Here is a 19,883-nt window from a genome sequence, read left to right on the forward strand (position 1 = left end):
GGGAGAAAAATTCCCTTACATAATCTCTGCACTGTAGCATGAGATGTTTCATTGTAAACCAAATCATCGACCAAAACAATTCCCAGTTTGTATGAATTTCAAAGCAGAGAAGGAACAACCATACATACAGGAATACCTGAACATCAAATGTGGTAATATGCAAAACAATTTATTGACTCACGGCAAGCTGTTGCTGCATGACATTGATTTACGCCAGCATATGTCACAGGTTTCCACAGTAACAGATTTTTTCAAATGTCATTATCAATATCAATCTAATTCATCTTACAACAATCAAATGATGGATTAGACAAGCATAATCCAACAAGAAAATTAAATGACACAAAGGAAATATTACATAAATTATTCATTTATTTTCTCTTACGGACATCATAACTGAAAAAATAATTGAAATCATCAACTTTGACTATTCAGGGTCAACATCAGCACTTAAACATACACGGGACACATAAAACATGTCTGTATCATTTTCCAAAATTTTATCATTTAAAAACCAAGCTGTCCAAAAATTGTAGACCAGAATGATGTCACAAAAAACACAGTATTGCAGTGCACGAGTTTAGTTTCTTATTGCACTTAGCAATATTCCGGCTATAAGGCAGCAGTCTGTAAATGATCTGGCGTGGCAATCTAGTGATCAACAGCATGAGCACTGATCTATGCAACTGGGATACAATGAAGACAGCTAGTTAGTTGTAGACCTGGACTACCTGACAGCAGCTATGCACAAACAGAAAGCCCTGTTTGTGGAAAAGATTGGAAGAAAGCTGACAAACTCCAAAGAGATGATAAAACACTGTAACAGCAGTGTTCAGAGTAATGTCGACAACTGCATGGCATTTTTCCCTCCTGAACCAGGCTTTTCTGTTGACAAATTTTCATTAGGAATTTCACACAATTTACCCCTAGATTTGCAAAAAACATTTTCAGTGTGAAAAAAGGATGTCTTGTGTTTATAATGATTGTGACGATTCTTTATTTTGAAAAAAACAAAACAACTGAGACTGATGTTTTTTATTTACACTGTGTTGCTATTTTGGTCCTATTCATCTTTGCTCACAGCTGACTTCAAAGAAAGTTGATTATTTTCAAGACAGTTACTCATTCCAAGCTTACAAATTGATCTTTGACACAAAAGGAAGAATTCCATCCAAACAAGTGTTCAGGTTGTACATCAATAAAATGATTTCAATCTGTATGTTGAACTCACATGATGTCAAGGCCAGTGCTTGATATAGAACAACATAATTTGAAGACAGTAATTTATTCTGATATCAATCATTAATACCCGAAACATAACATCCAGATATTGATGTCGCACTTAAAGTTAAATATCAATAGCTCATCAATAACTAAAAACATCACAAAGTCAATATGTAATTGGTGTTATTCATATGTATTTAACTACACAATCAAACGGATGTCACACGGAACCAAATCATAATTCAATTGTCAAATTTGCTTCTTGCTTTTATACAGTTCCAGTAAGGTCCTGTTGATTCAATGAATGATACAGAGTAAATATTCCCTTATAGGACACACAGAACCAATGCTACAGAGCACAGGCAGACCCAGAAGGGGTCAGAGCTGCGCACCCCCCATCCCCCCACCCCCACCCCCACCCCTATTTGTCATGACAGTTCATTAAATGACCACTGAAACACATGAAAATGAAGTGTGCACTGTAGAGTAATGTCCCTTTGTTAAGACAGATAGAACAAAGTCTGCAGGATAATGTCCCTTTGTTTGGACAGACAGAACCAAGACTACAGAATAATGTCTGCTTGTCTGGACAGAGACAGATAGAGGGACAGAGACAGATAGAGGGACAAAGCACAGTGCTGTCCCTTTGTTTGGACAGAAATACAGAGTGACAGATTGTCTCCACTGCAATAAAACTAAATTGCCGAATTTCTGGATTCAACGATCTTAATGCTGACAGTGATGACATACAAAGATCATGATAAACTGGACATGTGTCTCTTGTTCTATAAGAAAAATACATTCTCAGGGTGATATGTAGATTATTGCAAGAATCAGGAGTCACTTACCCGAGCTGACAGTTCAAATTCTTCAAAACTTCGAATCTGAGTCTCAACCTGCGTCACTGACTCTCCTGTCTCAGGCATCTTCGTCTCCAGTGTCTCCACACTGCGTTCTATGGTGTACTGAATCTGTACACAGAAACATAAAAACTGTTTATAGCCAATCTGTGTCAAAAATGCCTACTACTTGTCTGTTTGAGTGAAAGAGTGAGTTTAGTTTTATGCCACACTCAGCAATGCAATATTCCATCAACATGGCGGTGGTCTGTAAATAATCAAGGCTGGACCAGACAATCCAATGATCAATATCATCAGCATGGATCTAAACAACATGAGACAATTATATGCGTCAAATAACTCAATGAGCCTAACCATCTGATCACATTTTGTCACCTTTAACAAGGAGCATAGGTTGATGAAGATCAATTATACCCTGGATCTTCACAGGCGCTAATCTCTTTCATCACTTTAAAATCTGTGGTATCACCATATACACATATATAATCTTTGTTTTATGTAACATCTAATGACAGCTGCTTGGCAATAATCATGGCTGGACCAGACAATCCAGTGATCTTACACCAAGCAGGAGCAATGATTTGCAATCTACAAAGCATGGCTACCAGATCTATGAAATAAATAAGTTGCATATTTGGACTAGCATAAGTTGCTTGAAACAAATTTTAACCCTGAATTATTATTTGCCAGCCAAGTACCCCAAATAAAAATTTTGTTTTCAGACTAATGGTTAAAATTGTCAAATATTAAGTGCAGTTGCACTACATGAAATTGAAAAAAAAAAAATTTTTTAAAGTTTCAATACTGAAATAAATCAAAACATATATACAAAATGCTCACAAGTTTAAATTCTTCTTCGAACTCCCGTAGTTTGAGGCACTGACGTAGTTTGTCTTCATGGGTTTTCCAGAATTCACCAAATTTCTTTTTTGTCTCTTCAAGCTGAACAAGAAGCCTGCAAATATGTTGAAACAAACATAAATAAATTATAACGCACAACACAGGCTCTGAAAGGCGAACCCAAAATCTCTCATATCAAACAATTTGCACAAAAGATAATTGTTTAGTCGAATGATTTACATAGTCAAATAATCAAAACACGACAAAAGTACATTACTGGATATAGACATATCAATCACATAAAATGCCACAAATGTTTCAAGCAGTGGTGAACATATTGAAACATTTCATCAGTGACCCAGTATACAAAAAGTAAACGTAAACAGTTGATATTATCAACTACATTAAACTACAAGAAAACATATTTTGCTCAATAATAAATAACGTTTTCCAAAAAAGCTGAATCTAAACATGTCCTCTGTCATATGCTATAACAATATCGTATATTTTTTCCCAACTTTAATCCAGCAACGCCTCAACGTTTTGGTCAATGTAACCTGTACCTTCGTCCATGTAATTAACACACAACATGTGGCGAAACAGACCAAGAAGGAAATTAACACAGAAAAACATAGTGAGAAGCGTGATTCTGATTCAACAAGTCTCTATTCTTAGCAACATCAAATTAAGAAGACGTTTACTTTAGTTTCTTGTGGCTACTCTGAGATGACACTTGTTGATGAGCCCAGCGGTCAAAGCAAGATCCACGTGTTGTTTGTATCCATTGCCAACAAATATACATTTTGCAGGATTGTCGCGTATAAATACTGTCTACATAAACATACATAGCCACATTAAGCACACAGCCCTTAGACATTCATGATGGAATTTGTTGCCTCGTAAACAATATTTGTACAGCAACTAACCATATTTGGTAATTGTCTCTGACAATATTCATATTTTTATTTTAAATCAAAGTGTAAAGTATTCAAATTTGCTTTGCTGTTAAAAAGGGAATCACTTTTTAATTTTTTCTTCTTAATCATGAAATTTGACGAATTGCAACTTCTAATCAGGGTTATAAATATGTATGAATAATTACATCTTATTCCTTAGTAAATTAATAATTAATAGAAAAAAACACAAAAATCTGAAGGAGTATTGAAGCAAAACAGCTCAAGACCCTCATGTGAATTTGCAACAAGAAATTAAGAGGAAAAATTGGAATCCACCAGTCTAAGAAAACTTAGTTGCAGTACTTTTCATTACACTCCACTACTGAGTCTAACAAAACCTTGAGGGAGGAAATATTACATAATGGTAATCATGTCATCAGAAAGCCCTGATTGGTTAAATCCATTCGGCTTTCTCGCGTTTGATTGGATGGTCATAGGTCATTCCAAGGTTACCTAACGCGACTTCCTACTAGGTTTTGTTACATTCTGCAGTCAAGTATTGTAAAGTATGGAGACTAAATTTACTTAGACTGTGGAATTCATGAAAGGGAATTCCTGAACAGAATATAGATGTTCACATACTGAATAACTTTAATGAGTATACTATCAAATATACCTTTTAAAAGGAAATAGTCACCCTGAAGAAGACGAATGCCCCCATGACCATTACATTAATTGGTTCAATATTAAAAGTTAAGCTTTTAAAAACAAACTACTTGTTTGTGATGAAAATATAAATGAAAATACTTTTCATCTTCCAACCTGGTTGGTCACAAAAACAATTACAAAACAACAGACGTAAAAGACTGGCCTTATTGTCTGAATAAGGTTTTTATAAAAATGCTTCAACATTTTATATTTAGCCTTTAAATCAGACAAATAGAAAGTTCCATGAAATCTTCATAGGAGTAATTATATTTTCTCAGTCAGTTTGTAAACATCTTCCAAAGCAAAATAAGTCCTACAGATTAAGTTATTTTCTGTCTGTTAAATGAATGATCTAAAGGCACAAGCCAGAATTTTCATCCTTATTGTGTACTGACTAGCTAATAAAGGGATTTTATGTTAGCTTCACTTATTATCTGATTTTCAGTCTTCACACAACAATTCTTGACATTGATGCTTTGATTTTGGTGGTAAGACATCAACAAAACAATGATCACACTGTCTGTCTGAACTTTGTACAATCAGAATTGTCTTCTTTTATTCAATGAAATACTTTACTTTCCATTTACAGAAACCTCACTCGTTGTCATATAAAGATTTTTTAATAGGTCTGATCATATTTGAATTACCAACAAATAATAAGCATAAGTGTCACATGTAATAAATCTGCAAGGTTTTCTCGCTATGTATCAAATAAGAGCACAAGACTTCACATAATCATTCATGGGTCAGCCAGACAAGGGAGATGACTCTTGTCTTACACTAATCACAGCAGTGTATATATTGCAAACTGAGGGCATGTGCACCAGCTTATCCGATTCCATACAAGGCTCCTCACAGTGAAGCCCATTCCTGAGCTCTCAATAATGTCATTGTTACCTGCCACTACTTCCCGCAACCATGCATGGAGTTCAGAGTGAATGAGTGACTTTTGTTTTATGCCACTTATAGAAATATGAGATCCATTTCACAGCAGAGACACCAGAAATGGTCTTCAGTCACATCATACCCACGTTGGGAATCGAAGTGAGATCTCTCGGCATGATGAGGGAACACTTTAAGCACTAAAGGTCCCAATCAGTTCAGAACTCACCTTCTGTATTGCAGAACAAAATGGATGATTCTATTGTAATTACATCGCTTTTAGCAATATTCCAGCAATATCGTGGGGGGGGGGGGGGCCCAGAAATGGGCTTCACATATTGTACCCATGTGAGTGAGTGAGTGAGGGAGTTTGGTTTTACGCTGCTTTTAGCAATATTCCAGCGATATCACAGCGGGGACACCAGAAAATGGGCCTCACACACTGTACCCATGTGGGGAATCGAACCCGGGTCTTCGGCGTGACAAGCGAATGCTTTAACCACTAGGCTACCCCACCGCCCCTATACCCATATGAGGAATTGAACCCAGGTGAAGAGCATGAAGAGCATGAAGAGCAAATGCATTAAACACTATGCTACACCACTGTCACCTTGCAAGTTGAAGACATTTTCATTAGTTTGAAAGCTTGAACCAACCTGATTACAACAAAAATGGCACATAATCAGAGAAAAGGCCAGCTTATCAAAACCTCAGAGATGTCACAACATCTGCGATCTGGGCAATGGGGTAGCCTGGCGGTTAAATGGTTCGCTTGTCTCACAGAAAATCCTGGTTCGATTCCCACATGGGTACAACATCTGAAGTCCATATCTGGTGTCCCCCTGCCGTGATATTGCTGGAATATAGCCCAAACCATCTTAAAACCCCACTCGCTGATACACACTTCAGGTTGGAGGGAAAACTTTAATGATCCTGACAACAGCCACTCGTACACTGGTGTTGTCGTAGTTTGAAAATCAGTTAGCCACTTACCTTTCCAGCTCCAAGACATTGGTGAGTTTGACTAGAGGCACTTCAGAGTTGTCTCCCCTGATACACTTGAGTAACGTGTCGCCATGACTGGCTGCATTGGCTACATCTTCCATCACTTCCTTCCGCTCTTGGATGTGGCCTTTGATCAGCGTCTCCGTTCCTGGGACGTCGTTTGGAAGGTCTGTCTCATCCAGCTTCTTGACTAGGTTATTCAGAGTTTTGCCTATGGCGTCGACATTGAAAGCAAACTTCTCGATTGCCTGGGAAATAATGATGAAATTTTGATGTATTGATTGGAAGGGTATGGCCATCTAAGCAACAATGTCATCATCATCATCATCATCATCATCATCATCATCATCATCATCATCATTCCCCTGGATAAACACATTTTCTTTTTTGTCACCTTTATCAGTAATTTCAACCTCTGGTGAAAAATATGTTCCCTAAACACGTAATTTCAAATCTTACACTAGAACAATTCGATATCCATGCAAAGTACCTTATGATAATAAAACATTACCAAAATTCACTTGGCCACTCTAAAAACATATCAAATACTTTGCCACCCTCACACTCACCGATCTGTGTTCAGTCCACTCACTGGGGTCATACTCCAGGGCCCCACCTACATCTGTGGTCAGCATGGATGGGTCCACATGTTCTAGCATCTCCACAGGGCTGTCACATAGTATAACCTAGAACACAGCAAGGTCATACACAGTGGTTTACCTTGACCTTCAAAACATAAGTGAGTGAGTGAGTGAGTTTAGTTTCACACCCCAGTCAGCAATATTCCACCTATATGGCAGCAGTCTCTAAATAATCGAATCTGGACCAGACAATCCAGTGATCAACAGCATGGACATCAATCTGCGCAATTGGGAACCTATGACATGTGTCAACCAAGTCAAACAGCTTGACCACCCGATTCCATTAGTCGCCTCTTACGACAAGCAGAGTCACCTTTTATGGCAAAGCATGGGTTACTGAAGGCCTATTCTACCCCGGACCTTCATGAGTCACCAAACTGTGGAAATTTATTTATATGATACTTTGGCAATTCTTTATCTCAAATAATTGAGTCATGTATGACATACAGAAATTACCAATGTTTTGTGAATGCAAATTAATGGAAGGGAGACAAATTTAAATTGGGTTATATTTGTCATTGCTGGTTATTTGCCTAAATCTTGTACTATTTATTATGATCATGCTTAAAACAGTTCAAAATTAATATTGAGGTGTTTGGTAAGATAAATACTGGAGGGTACTGGATGCACATTTCTGTGTTATGTTAAACCATGTATACTTAAACAGTGAAAATATCTTCATGTTCAATAGGGATTCTCAGACACAGAACTTACAACACCAGGTCGATGTTAATTCCAATTTGGTTTTGTATCTACCACACCAGCCATTAACATGGCTCAAACAACATCTTTGGAGATAACACATTGTTGCCAATGATAAATATCTTCTTTTTATGGAAATACTTGGGGCTAATGCAGAATATTCAAGGAACAGCTTTTCATGCGTATTTATCTAGAGTGTTTTGCTGTTTACATGAACCAAACACGAAGCACTTCTCCAAGGACATTAAGAGACAAATACATGTAAAAAGTTTCCTGATCAACTTAAGAGTTTCATGAAAGATTCATGTCTCATGCTTGTTATTAAATCTCTGACACATTTACACCAAATGAACATGAATGTTTTAGTCAAACGTCAAATATAGACTTGACCTTGTAGAGGAAGGTCATGTCATGATGACATTAAAACCGCCATTACTCACAATAATGACTATACCAGAAAGCCAGTATGGCTTGACTAGCCTTTGTTATATTTTAGTATCTTTTCGCCACAAAATAAGACGTCTGTTTCATGTCCACAGAACATGATGACTGAAATGTACATTACGTCTGCAATTTATGACATCGTAAATTGCAATTTGTGCTTTCAGGTCTGAAATTGACATCACTCCATTTCATACCTACTTGCACTGAAGGAAGTTGGTGATGGGACCACTGGTGCAAAAACCTTAATTAGATTCGTATATTCTGACATTCAGAATTGGTATTTACTCAGAATCAGGCAGAAAATGTTGGACTGATTATCAATTACATTACAATGTAACATTCAGCAATCAGGGTCACATATTACATTACACTGTTCGGTATGTAGCTAATTTCTCTCCCCGTCAGTATAATATTGTAGAATCAAGATTAACAGCACACAGGGGGTATTCAGGAAGGGAAATGGGGGGAATGTAGATCCCCTTTATTGATGCTGTTCGTTGAAAGTCCTGCAACTCGGCGCCAAGAAATTTTGGTTCTTTTGGTGAATTCAGAAATCAATGCAATGGTATTCTCCAGGGTAACAACTGAGGCGTTGGAAAGGAAAATATGACAGGCCAGACTTCTTTATGAAAGCTGATAACTTGTCGATTAAAGTTATTTCGCCTGATTGTCAAGATGGATCACAATTTTTGTTTTGAGAGACCAGAGACTTTTTATGATTATTGACAATGAAAAGAAAGCTGATGTAAAGACAACTGAATGTCATAATCAAAAGAGTCTGAATATACATTAAATACAGAAAAACTGAATTAGGAGTACAAGGGAGGCCCAAAAACAAAATTACAAAAAGAATTAGAAGTTCTTATTTCATTTATTTGTTTCTTTCTTCTCATCTCAGATTCAACAGTACAAGCTATCACTCATTCTCTGACAGTATATGCTAAAAGACTAAACTAAAATTTCCATTTGAAAGGTAAAGGAGCCCCAGTGCGATGGGAACTACAGAGCCTGATGAAAATCTAGTCTTGTTTCATTTAGGAATTATATTTTACAGAAAGAGCTTGAAGCAAGGGAAAATATGATTCAAGGGCCATAAGACAGACCATGAGATCAATAACATACCAGCAATAATCTGATAAGAAGGGTGTCTGTAAGCAACACACCTGGAACCAATAGAAATGCTTTGGAAAGAACTGAAACAGTTTGACAAGGATGACGGTCTGCACAGAATCAGAAGTGTCTGGGTAGAATTAAGTTAGTTGTGTTTTACGCCATTTTTAGCAATATATTCCAGCAATCTCATGGCAAGGGACACCAAAAATGCATTTTTCACATTCTTGTGGGGAACTGAACCCAGGTCTTCCGTGTGAATGGCAAAAGTTTTAATCACTAGGCTACAGCACCACCCAATTGATAAAATTGAAATGATTTAGGAAGGACTGATATGGTCAGGATAGAATCCGAATGGTCTGGAAAGAACTGGTACAGTCTGGGAAGGATTGAAATGGTTTGCAATTATAATCAGGAGAGTCAGAATGGTCTAAAAATAATTGAATGGTTTGGAAAGAATCGAAATGGTCTAAAAAGAATTGAAATGGTCTAAAAAGAATTGAAATGATTTGAAAAGAATTTAAATGATTTGAAAAGAATTTAAATGATTTGAAAAGAATTTAAATGATTTGAAAAGAATTGAAATGATTTGAAAAGAATTGAAAATCAAAATCAAAATCAAAACAAATGCATACTTTTCTGTTGAATGCAACTTATCTCACTTCTTTTATGAACAAAAGACCGGGAGCAGTGAAACAATTAGCTTAATTTATGTCAACAAGTTCTTGTATAAACACATCTCGCCACCACTGTTCTTCCCGCACATCCCCTTCTCACAACAAACAAAAAACACATTTCTGATGCAGCTGCAACCAAAATAGGACATCAATAACTGAAAAGCAATGCAAATCAGTATATTTAGTCAGTTGTCACACGTCAATAATTATGCATTTAATTATTATATTTTTAATATATTTACACTGTCTGTAAACAGAAGCAGAAGTTTGCCAGTGGCTATTTTTACACGCTTTACATATGCACTCAGTGAGTCCAAAATTGATGTGAAACCAACGAATTCTAATCGGGGTTCTTACAAGGTGACGAGATGGAATGAGTGACAAAGTAACTTAGTGAGCAAACGAGAGAATCAGGATGAATGAGGCATAACTGATATGCTCCAACAACTGCTGAATGTAACATCCTCAACCAACACAGAAATATCACATGTCACATCCTAAGTCTTTTCCATGCCCAAAATAGATGAGCGAAAGGAAAATTTAAGATAGCTGGCAATAGTCTAGGATACTCATACAAAGCAAGCTGATAAATCCTAAGTCAAAGATTCACCACAGAGTGAAAACATTTCCCCCCCCCCCCCCCCCCCCCCCATTGGCAGCTTACTCCTGTGAGCAAATGTCAGCATTCTACCCCTACCCCCAATTCTTTCCCTCGTCCATCAGTACCTGGCTTGGGGGAGGGTTTGGGGATGGTCTTTTATAATCAGCTTTGTAATCAGTGGATATCAGTCTGATAAACACATCAGTTGGTTGTTATGCCAACACAGGGTGCACAGATGAATAAGCATCTAGAAATAGGTCTGGAATCAATGACACTGGATGTTGTATGTACGTCAATACTGCTGACCGGATACATGCTGGTGCATGTCCAGTAGCTGGGACGCCATGCTGATGCAGAAATATAACTTGATGCGGCGTGGGTATCCATGTCTGCAGCTGCATCTCACCGCCATTATCCATGTCTGTTTCATGCCTGTCTGTTTACATCTACCCATGTCTGCATGATTTCATCTATGTCTGTGCATGTCTGTGTCTGTTTACATCTACCCATGTCTACATGAATTCATCAATGTCTGTGCATGTCTGTGTCTGTTTACATCTACCCATGTCTACATGAATTCATTAATGTCTGTGCATGTCTGTGTCTGTTTACATCTACCCATGTCTACATGAATTCATTAATGTCTGTGCATGTCTGTGCCTGTTTACATCTACCCATGTTTGCATGATTTCATCGATGTCTGTGCCTGTTTACATCTACCCATGTCTACATGAATTCATTAATGTCTGTGCATGTCTGTGCCTGTTTACATCTACCCATGTTTGCATGATTTCATCGATGTCTGTGCCTGTTTACATCTACCCATGTCTACATGAATTCATCAATGTCTGTGCATGTCTGTGCCTGTTTACATCTACCCATGTTTGCATGATTTCATCGATGTCTGTGCCTGTTTACATCTACCCATGTCTGCATGAATTCATCCATGTCTGTGCATGTCTGTGCCTGTTTACATCTACCCATGTCTGCATGATTTCATCTATGTCTGTGCATGTCTGTCTGTTTACATCTACCCATGTCTGCATGATTTCATCAATGTCTGTGCATGCCTGTGATGATGTTTACCCGTGCTGGTGGCAATGTCTACAAGTGCCTGTGACAATGTCTAAGAGTGTCTGTGGTAATGTCTATCTATGTGTGTATCACAAGTATCGGGATGGAGTGGTCAGGCTCTCTGACTGGGTTGACACATCATCGTATCCCAGTTGCACAGATCAAAGTTCACGATGTTGATCCCTGGATTGTCTGGTCCAGATCCAATTATTTACTGCTCTCAAGCATATAGCTGGAGTATTGTTGAGCACAGTGTAAAACTAAACTCACTCACTCACTCACTCCTACAGACCCACTCATAGAGTCTTGTTTGGCATCTACTTTCAATTCTTTCAACAACTTTTGCCACAAGCAGTAAATCAATGATAATGTATAGATGTTATCTTGAAAAACACGTACAAGAGACCTCTCCATTGACCACTTCCATTCAAGCTTGCGCCATTGTAAAAGTCTTGCAATGATGTCAGGCCATGGGCAATGGCTAGGCAAAGCGCCAACGGTCTCTGTGGAATATTGGTGCCTCTGATTTTGTGTTTGCTTCTACCAGGAATAGACACCGAGGATCAATATCAAGGAATATACAAGCCCAGGGTGTATAAAAATTGGAAGAAATTCTGTGAAGGAAATCTGCATCATTCACGCATTGTACAGACTGTATCTAACCACTGGTACTTAGTTGTGATAGCATGTCAAAATCTAACGATGCATTTGTGTCAATCATGTTATTGCTTTGAAAGGCACAAGTTGTGAATAGTGAGATGTAGTGTCAATACAGCACATTCATAGAAGTCCCAAGCAAGCCCTACAATCTTCTGATGGTGCTAAGATCAGTCACAGAGAGAGAGAGTTGTAACTTGTATGCAGATTGTGTGAAATGAAGATACGTCGTCAACTCGCAACCTCGCTTGACAGAAGTGAGTTAGAGGTGCTCTCTCCTTTCGACACCACCACAGGTTTATCAGTGGGAACTGTTTTAAATTCAGTCTGGACAAACAGACCAGTGGTTGATAGTATGAGCAGCTAGCTATGAAGTCACCTCACCTGGGAACAGTCACCTCATTATTCTTGTAATGTGTGAGTGAGTCAGTGTGAGTGAGCATGGCTTTAGCAATATTCCAGTAATATCATGGCAGAGGATCCCAGAATTGGGCTTCGCACATTAGACCTATGTGGGGACTTGAACCTGGGTCTTCTGTCTGACAAGCAACTGCTTTAACCACTTGGCTACACCACCACTCCCCTGTGGGGTGGGGTGGGGTGGGGTGGGGTGGGGTGAGGTTTGTTGTTGGACCTGATGACATACATGGATGTGGGGTGGTAGTGTGTGGTGTGAGTGGTGGTCATTTGAAAGCATCACGATAAGATGTATTTTACTGGCTGAATCAAAATCCTTACAAGAAACCAACTTCAACATGATCAAAACATGCAATTCCCAAGGAGTTGTCAATCAATATTACACCATGGTATCTTAAAGGTTACAAATTTCCTTCTCAAAGAAAGGGTCCTGTGAAGATCAGGGTTAGAACTGATCTTCAATAACCCATGCTTGTTGCATGAGGCAACTAAAGGGATCGGGTGGTCAGGTTTGATGGCTTGGTTGACACGTCATTTTAATACTCGCCTGTTGAAGATACCGCATTATTACTCGCCCGTTGAAGATACTGCAGTGTAATATTTTTACGGCAATATTGCACTAGTGTAATAGCGCTTGAAGTATGACGTCAAAATGGTCTTAAGTTGTGACGTCACAATGCTAATGCTGATGTCGCAATTTTACTAGACCTTGCTTGACTTGCGAAAAGCTGAGAGTCCCTACACTGTAGGGAATTTCACTGCAGTTTCTGTCGATTTATGTAATAAACAGAATACTAAACACGCCTCTATGAAATATCATTTTTATTAAACTTGTTAAAGATTTAGTATCAAACTCGCTGTCGCTCGTTTGATGCCAAATCATTAACTCATTTAATAAATATGGTATTACACGGAAGGTCGTTCAGTATCCTCTATTTATCCCACTTAAGTAGATCAACTCTCATGCTATTGATCACAGTTTTGATACAGGTAATGTTTGTATGTTATATCTGACACAATTATTTGAGACAAAGAATTACTAACACACAGTACCAAATGACTTTCTACAGCTCGGTGACCCGTGAAGGTCCGGGGTAGAATAGGCCTTCAGTAACCCATGCTTGTCATAAAAGGTGACTCTGCTTGTCGTAAGAGGCGACTAATGGGATCAGGTGGTCAGGCTGTTTGACTTGGTTGACACAAGTCATGGGTTCCCATTTGCGCAGATTGATGCTCATGCTATTGATCACTGGATTGTCTGGTTAGGACTCAGTTATTTACAGACCGCCACCATATAGCTGGAATACTGCTGAGTGCAGCATAAAACTAAACTCACTCACTCACTCACTTCTAAACCCTCCTACTCAGAAAGGTTACAACAGAAAGGAAAAAAACGTGATAAAAAAACATGCAGTCAAACCGAACTGTATAAGTTTTGCTTAATAAGAAATATACAATTTTATCATATTTTCTGAGAAAATGAAAACCAGTAATTGAGCTAACAGTGGCCCACCTTGGAGAGTCCACAATCAAATTTATGAGACATTTCATCTCAGTATGAAATCAATAATCGTCAATTTCTTGTAAGAGAGATGGGCTGTCAAGCCAGAGACTTGAACACAGGCAATTGCTTAGTCTGGGCCAAAACTTCACTACTTAAAGGCTTTTCACCATCTGATCAACGAGACGGTCTAACTATTTTTGGAACGGGAAGCCTTTGCTGAGTAGCTTCTGTTTCTAAGAACAAATATTGTCATCTTCATCAGTTCGCACTGACAGGGTCTAGTTTTTTTAGAAAAAGAGAGACAAATTTTTCAATAATTTCATCTTATTTCACATAAAAACCAAGACAAAAATTTGTCAAGATTCAGTTTAAACAAGAACGATTAAAGTCATATGTTTGAAAATGACTATTAAAGAGTTTACTTAACAGTCACATCAATTTGCAATTTTATCAAATTTGCCTCATGGCATATTGCCCGTTGAAACATCTAGAAAGAAAAGAAGTGGGTGAGACAAACAAAATGTTAAATATTTTGATTTTTTTTGAGAGCAAATATTAAATTTATGATTTGAATTCACTTTTGTTATGCATGAGATTTAGCTGATACCAGCTGATTTTCAAAGCAAATTCTATTTTTGTTTTGGTATAGTAATCGCAGAATAGAAATGTTCAAAAGCATTGAAATGATACTTGTATATGTGTTACTAATATTATAATCTATTTATACAGCACCCAGTTCCTGCTACACTGCTTACATTCATTTTGTTTTTCATTGGATGTCAATTTCATTGGCACTTTGTAATATCGATCTCAACACCCTGGGGACCATACAACTCTTACAGACTCCTGATTTATGTGTAATGATTTTCAGTAAAAAGTGATTTAACACAATGAAATATAATTAGTGCTCCTTTTAAGAAAAAAAGTATATAATTATCTCAAATTTCAACCCCCAAAAAGTCTCAAATTAAAATGCTCCCAGCTTTACAAGTCAGAATGGCGGAGGAATGTGAACAAGCTACGTTGCAAGTTGTTACATCAAAGCTTACCATCACAGCTAGTTTAATCAATACACATCAATTTCAAGACGATGGGCTAGCTGCCAATCAAATGTCATGAAAGCCACATTCAGGGAGAATTAGCTGTTCTGTTTAATCTGGCTTTGCTTCAAGTCTCCAAGAATTCCTGCTCATGTTCTGCAGTATTCTCTCATTTTTGAGCCATTATTCAAATGAAACAAAACAATTTCAAATTTCATTTTCTAATTTTCGGAAAAAACAGTAAAAACATTACAACTCTGCCACAATGTACAAATTATTGTTCTAGTTTTTCAATGTTCTTCAGCAAAGACATCAATCAGTCTTATGTTTTTGATGCATACAGGCTTTTCCAAACTTCATTTTCCTCCATAAAAGGCGACTATGCTTGTTGTAAGAGGCACCCAACGGGATCAGGTGGTCAGGGCCGCTGACTTGGTTGACACATGTCATCGGTTCCCAACTGCGCAGATAGATGCTCATATTGTTGATCACTGAATTCTCTGGTCCAGACTTGATTATTTACAGACCGCCACCATATGGCTAGAATATGGGTGAGTGCGCCTTAAAACTCAACTCTCTCTCTCTTTCTCTCTCTCTCTCTCACTCAGTCACTCACTCACTCACTCACTTTCCTCAATATATACCAGATTATTAAAGAAGCAAATCTGTCACAGAGATCTGAAGATATAAGAGTCAGTATTGAGAGCACAGTTTGGAAAATGTGAAAGTAATACTGTGGACACCCTTTATATCAACATCCATCTAAACTGACATCCTTCTAATCCAATATTTCCAAATATTTATTTGGCCCTGAATTTGTCCCGTTATAATATCATACATAAGAAACTCTTGATTTTAACCATCTAAACCAAATTCCAACATTAAAATCTGATCTTAGTCTGTCTCAGTCCCTGAACCACACTATTTTGCCTACAGCCAACCCTTCCCTGCTATGCTAAAACCTTAAATGAAGCAAGTCTAGATTTCCTCAGGTTCAGGTGCTGAATCTTCGGTCTCCCTGGGGCTCCTTTTCATTTAAAATGGGTTTGTTTCACTATCAAAATTATATATATTCAGAGACTAAGCCTTAGTCTAATCTGACCTCAAAACATGTTTTAGTGCAAATTAACTCTCTATAAACCAATGTTGAAATTTCACATGAGATTGCACCAGCTAAACATGGTGTGTATTAAGCAATCAACACGCTTGTACAAGAGGTGGCCTGCAACGTGTAAAGGAATTGAAAGTTACTTACTTTCTAATTACACATCAACTTTTAAAATGCCAATCGAACAGATAATTACTTGTTGAATGGTTTAATAGATTGACTAAATCACACGTTAAGTCCTTGTTACGAGTTTGTAAAAACTCCCTGTGAACCAATATCCCTCAAAACGTACATGTTCCACTGGTTCCGTGTGATGTCGACTTTGAAGGACTCCTTAGTAATTTCATTGCTACACATTATTTCGAAATCATTTTGAGTTTCTGGTTTTGATAAATGGAATGATAACTAGCACTATCAAAGAAAACCACAATTATTAAATGAGTTCTACTTCTAGATTGGCACCCTAACAATGTGGATGAGTGAGGTTTAGCAATATTCCAACAATATCATAACACGATCATTCCCAACCATATGCTTGAAAATGCGTGCATAAGAGTGAGTGAGTGAGTTTGGTTATACGCCGCTTTCAGCAATATGCCAGCGATATCACGGCGGGGGACACCAGAAAATGGGCCTCACACATTGTACCCATGTGGGGAATCGAACCCGGGTCTTCAGCAGCGAACGCTTTAACCACTAGGCTACCCCACCGCCCCTGCGTGCATAAGAAGTTATACCGAAACATTGCTATTGTGAAAATAAAAAGTTGATCATCCATACAATTTTGTCATCCCTTTAGCACCAACTTCTAGATTGCCAGTCAAACAAAACATTGATGTACACCATGTGTTAATGTCAAAACAATGACCAATGAGGGGGAGGGGGGATATAATTACAAAATCATCAGTCAAATTAATATTCCTTCTAAATGCTAAAATTATTTCACTCTTTTGGGAATTTAAGTAGCGTATTTGGGGCAAAAACAATCTAAAAGAAGTTTTGTTGTAAATGTATATTTTTGTTCAATTTAAACATAAGCATTTTGAGCAGGAAAAATTTTTTTTTTTCTTATTCTTAAAAAATACAACTGGCAGATCTGTAAAACAAGAAACAAAACTGGTCTGGCCTTATGAAGAGTTATGGAGAAAATATCAACTCATCTGTCTGTGTTCAGTACTTCACTGTCTAAATCATTATCAAATTAAAATCAACTATGCATACAAATGTTCAATAATGTCATTTTTTCAGAACAGATCAGTTAATAATCTCCCCATAAAAGTCAACTTGTCTTCAGTTTATGAGGTACTCTGGAGAAGATATTAAAAGCAGCCCCTGATATGCTATCTGCACGTCTCAATCACAGGAAATCAACGACACAACTATGATAATGAGCATCTGATCAACATGTCCACAGGGTGAATTCTATGATAGAATGGTCTTATAATAGACAAGAGGGGCTGTGCCGCTAAATAAAACATTCGTCCACCATGTGATGAGCTTACAATCAAAGAACTTCAGTAAAATAAGTTTTTATTGGTATAAAGACATGTGTTTATTTTATTAACCTTTGAATAGACTGAAACGTTTAGGTAGAATTTTAATGTTTTACATCATCTTGGCATACAGATGTACAAATTCTTTGAAAGATTAAAAAAACCCATTAGTTTGACCTCTGGTTAAAAGATTCTATTATTCTTGTAGTTTATAACTGGATGAAACATATAAAATTTGTTTTCACCCAAACACATTTTAGGTTGTTCTTTTGTTTTTTTCAAAAGCATCCTCAACAAAATCTGTAATGTGAGAACCAACTGATTGGTGTGTCTTCAGCTAAATCAAAATAAGGAAAGTGTTGTTCTTGAAAGGCATTTAGAAGTTGGACATTCATGAATACAAGGCATGTTTTATGGAAAACATTTTTGTTTCATTTCTTTATACGATCTTTCATTCCATCACATGATGAAATAGCTCTGAAATGTCATACAAAATTTGCTATCCATACAACATATGTATTTATAAAGAATATGTTTTGTTTATAGTGGCATTCTAGAAGTTGCTCGTATAGAAATGACACTACCTACTGGATTATCAACTTATACCTCAAATGCTTGAAAATGTTACAAGAACCTACACCACAATGTCACTATTGCTAAAATAAAGAAATTATCCCCCCCCCCCCCAATAAAGTTGTGTCATCTCAAAGAATATGCAGACTTCGCAGTAGGTTTTGTACAAGTGCATGCAGAAATAAATACGTAGTCCAGATCTTTTGCACATGAAATTTTCAGTACAATACTGAATCATGTTAAAATTTATTGTTTGTTGCGGTTTTAAGGTAGTTTCTAAAACTACGTAGATCAGAATCTATGTGTCCAAAACACGCACGCAAAGTATTTTTGCCTGGTTTTGTTATTTTTTTTGCATGAAAAACAGGTTTCTGTATTAACGTGAACACTGATATGTTTGTAGGTTTATTCCCATACATACATGACTTTGACAACAACCACTGCCTATAATACTCAGGGTCTGAGACGGTGTGTCTCAGGGATGAGTCAATCTCACACAGTTGAGGTAATCTGAGCCACGGGCTTGTGGGGAATATGTCACATTTGATGTCAGGTTCTATAAATTGAACTATGATTCAGCAGTGACACATCCATTATCAATATCCAGGAGTCAATGCCAATTAATCTCAGGACAAGTTGGCATGTGACCACAACAGAACAGATAACTCTTCAGTTAGCATGGATACACAGAAAACATATCACGAAATTGTTAATATGTTGACTGCCACCATGAGTATACTCATACTATCAATGTCTGCCCAAATTTGTCACTTCAAGTTATCTCATTGCTACATCAGTGGTATTATAAAACACGTTTCATATGTTGGCATAACAGGCACAAGAAGCAATCATCTCCTGATGATACCTATTTTGCCAACATTGTGAAAAGTGTTTTATAATACCACTGATGTAGCTACAAGATAACCCAAAATAGCAAACTTCAGACTAGAATTGATACTGAGAGTATACACGTGAGGCAGTCAGTGTGTTGAAGAGGACGATTCATTGAATATATTGTTCCTTGTAATATTTGACTAGCGTAAGGGTGTGAATACACGATGCCATTTTTGAAAGTGGTAAAATGTAACATGTTATATTTGGGATGACACTTTCTCGCTGAAGTGTAGATTTGAGAACTTTTGTTGAATTGAGTGCAATCTGGTATTCAAACCGACACTCTCAGAGTTAGGCACCAGCACACAAAGTCAGCTGCACAACCTGCTCAGTCACTGCGACTTCCACAAGAGTTCTTTAGATGGGACACAGCCCAACATAAAAGCCTATACTTTACAGATAAAGTGCAATCTATCCCAAATAAAACATGGTATATTTCATAGTCTGTTTGGCTAAAAAGCGAACCGATGAACTGCAGTCTAGCTCAAAAACTGATAATCATAACATACTCAGTGGAACGCTGATCATGATCA

At 37.4% G+C, this 19,883-nt stretch overlaps 1 protein-coding gene across 3 annotated transcripts in view; it reads right to left on the reverse strand.

Moving 5' to 3' along the window:
• The window catches only part of LOC137281661 (guanine nucleotide exchange factor DBS-like), a 149,258-nt gene that overhangs the window by 85,544 nt on the left and 43,831 nt on the right, over window positions 1-19,883 (reverse strand). For all 3 annotated transcript variants that reach the window (XM_067813047.1, XM_067813045.1, XM_067813046.1), the window contains exons 6-9: window positions 6,985-7,101; window positions 6,404-6,663; window positions 2,925-3,039; window positions 2,073-2,195 (exon numbers count right to left, since the gene is read on the reverse strand). In XM_067813047.1, the coding sequence (XP_067669148.1) occupies window positions 2,073-2,195; window positions 2,925-3,039; window positions 6,404-6,663; window positions 6,985-7,101 (615 nt within the window). The remainder of the gene's footprint in view (window positions 1-2,072; window positions 2,196-2,924; window positions 3,040-6,403; window positions 6,664-6,984; window positions 7,102-19,883) is intronic.

Source organism: Haliotis asinina, chromosome 4 (assembly GCF_037392515.1).
Source record: "Haliotis asinina isolate JCU_RB_2024 chromosome 4, JCU_Hal_asi_v2, whole genome shotgun sequence".
Taxonomy (NCBI): Eukaryota; Metazoa; Mollusca; class Gastropoda; order Lepetellida; family Haliotidae; genus Haliotis; species Haliotis asinina.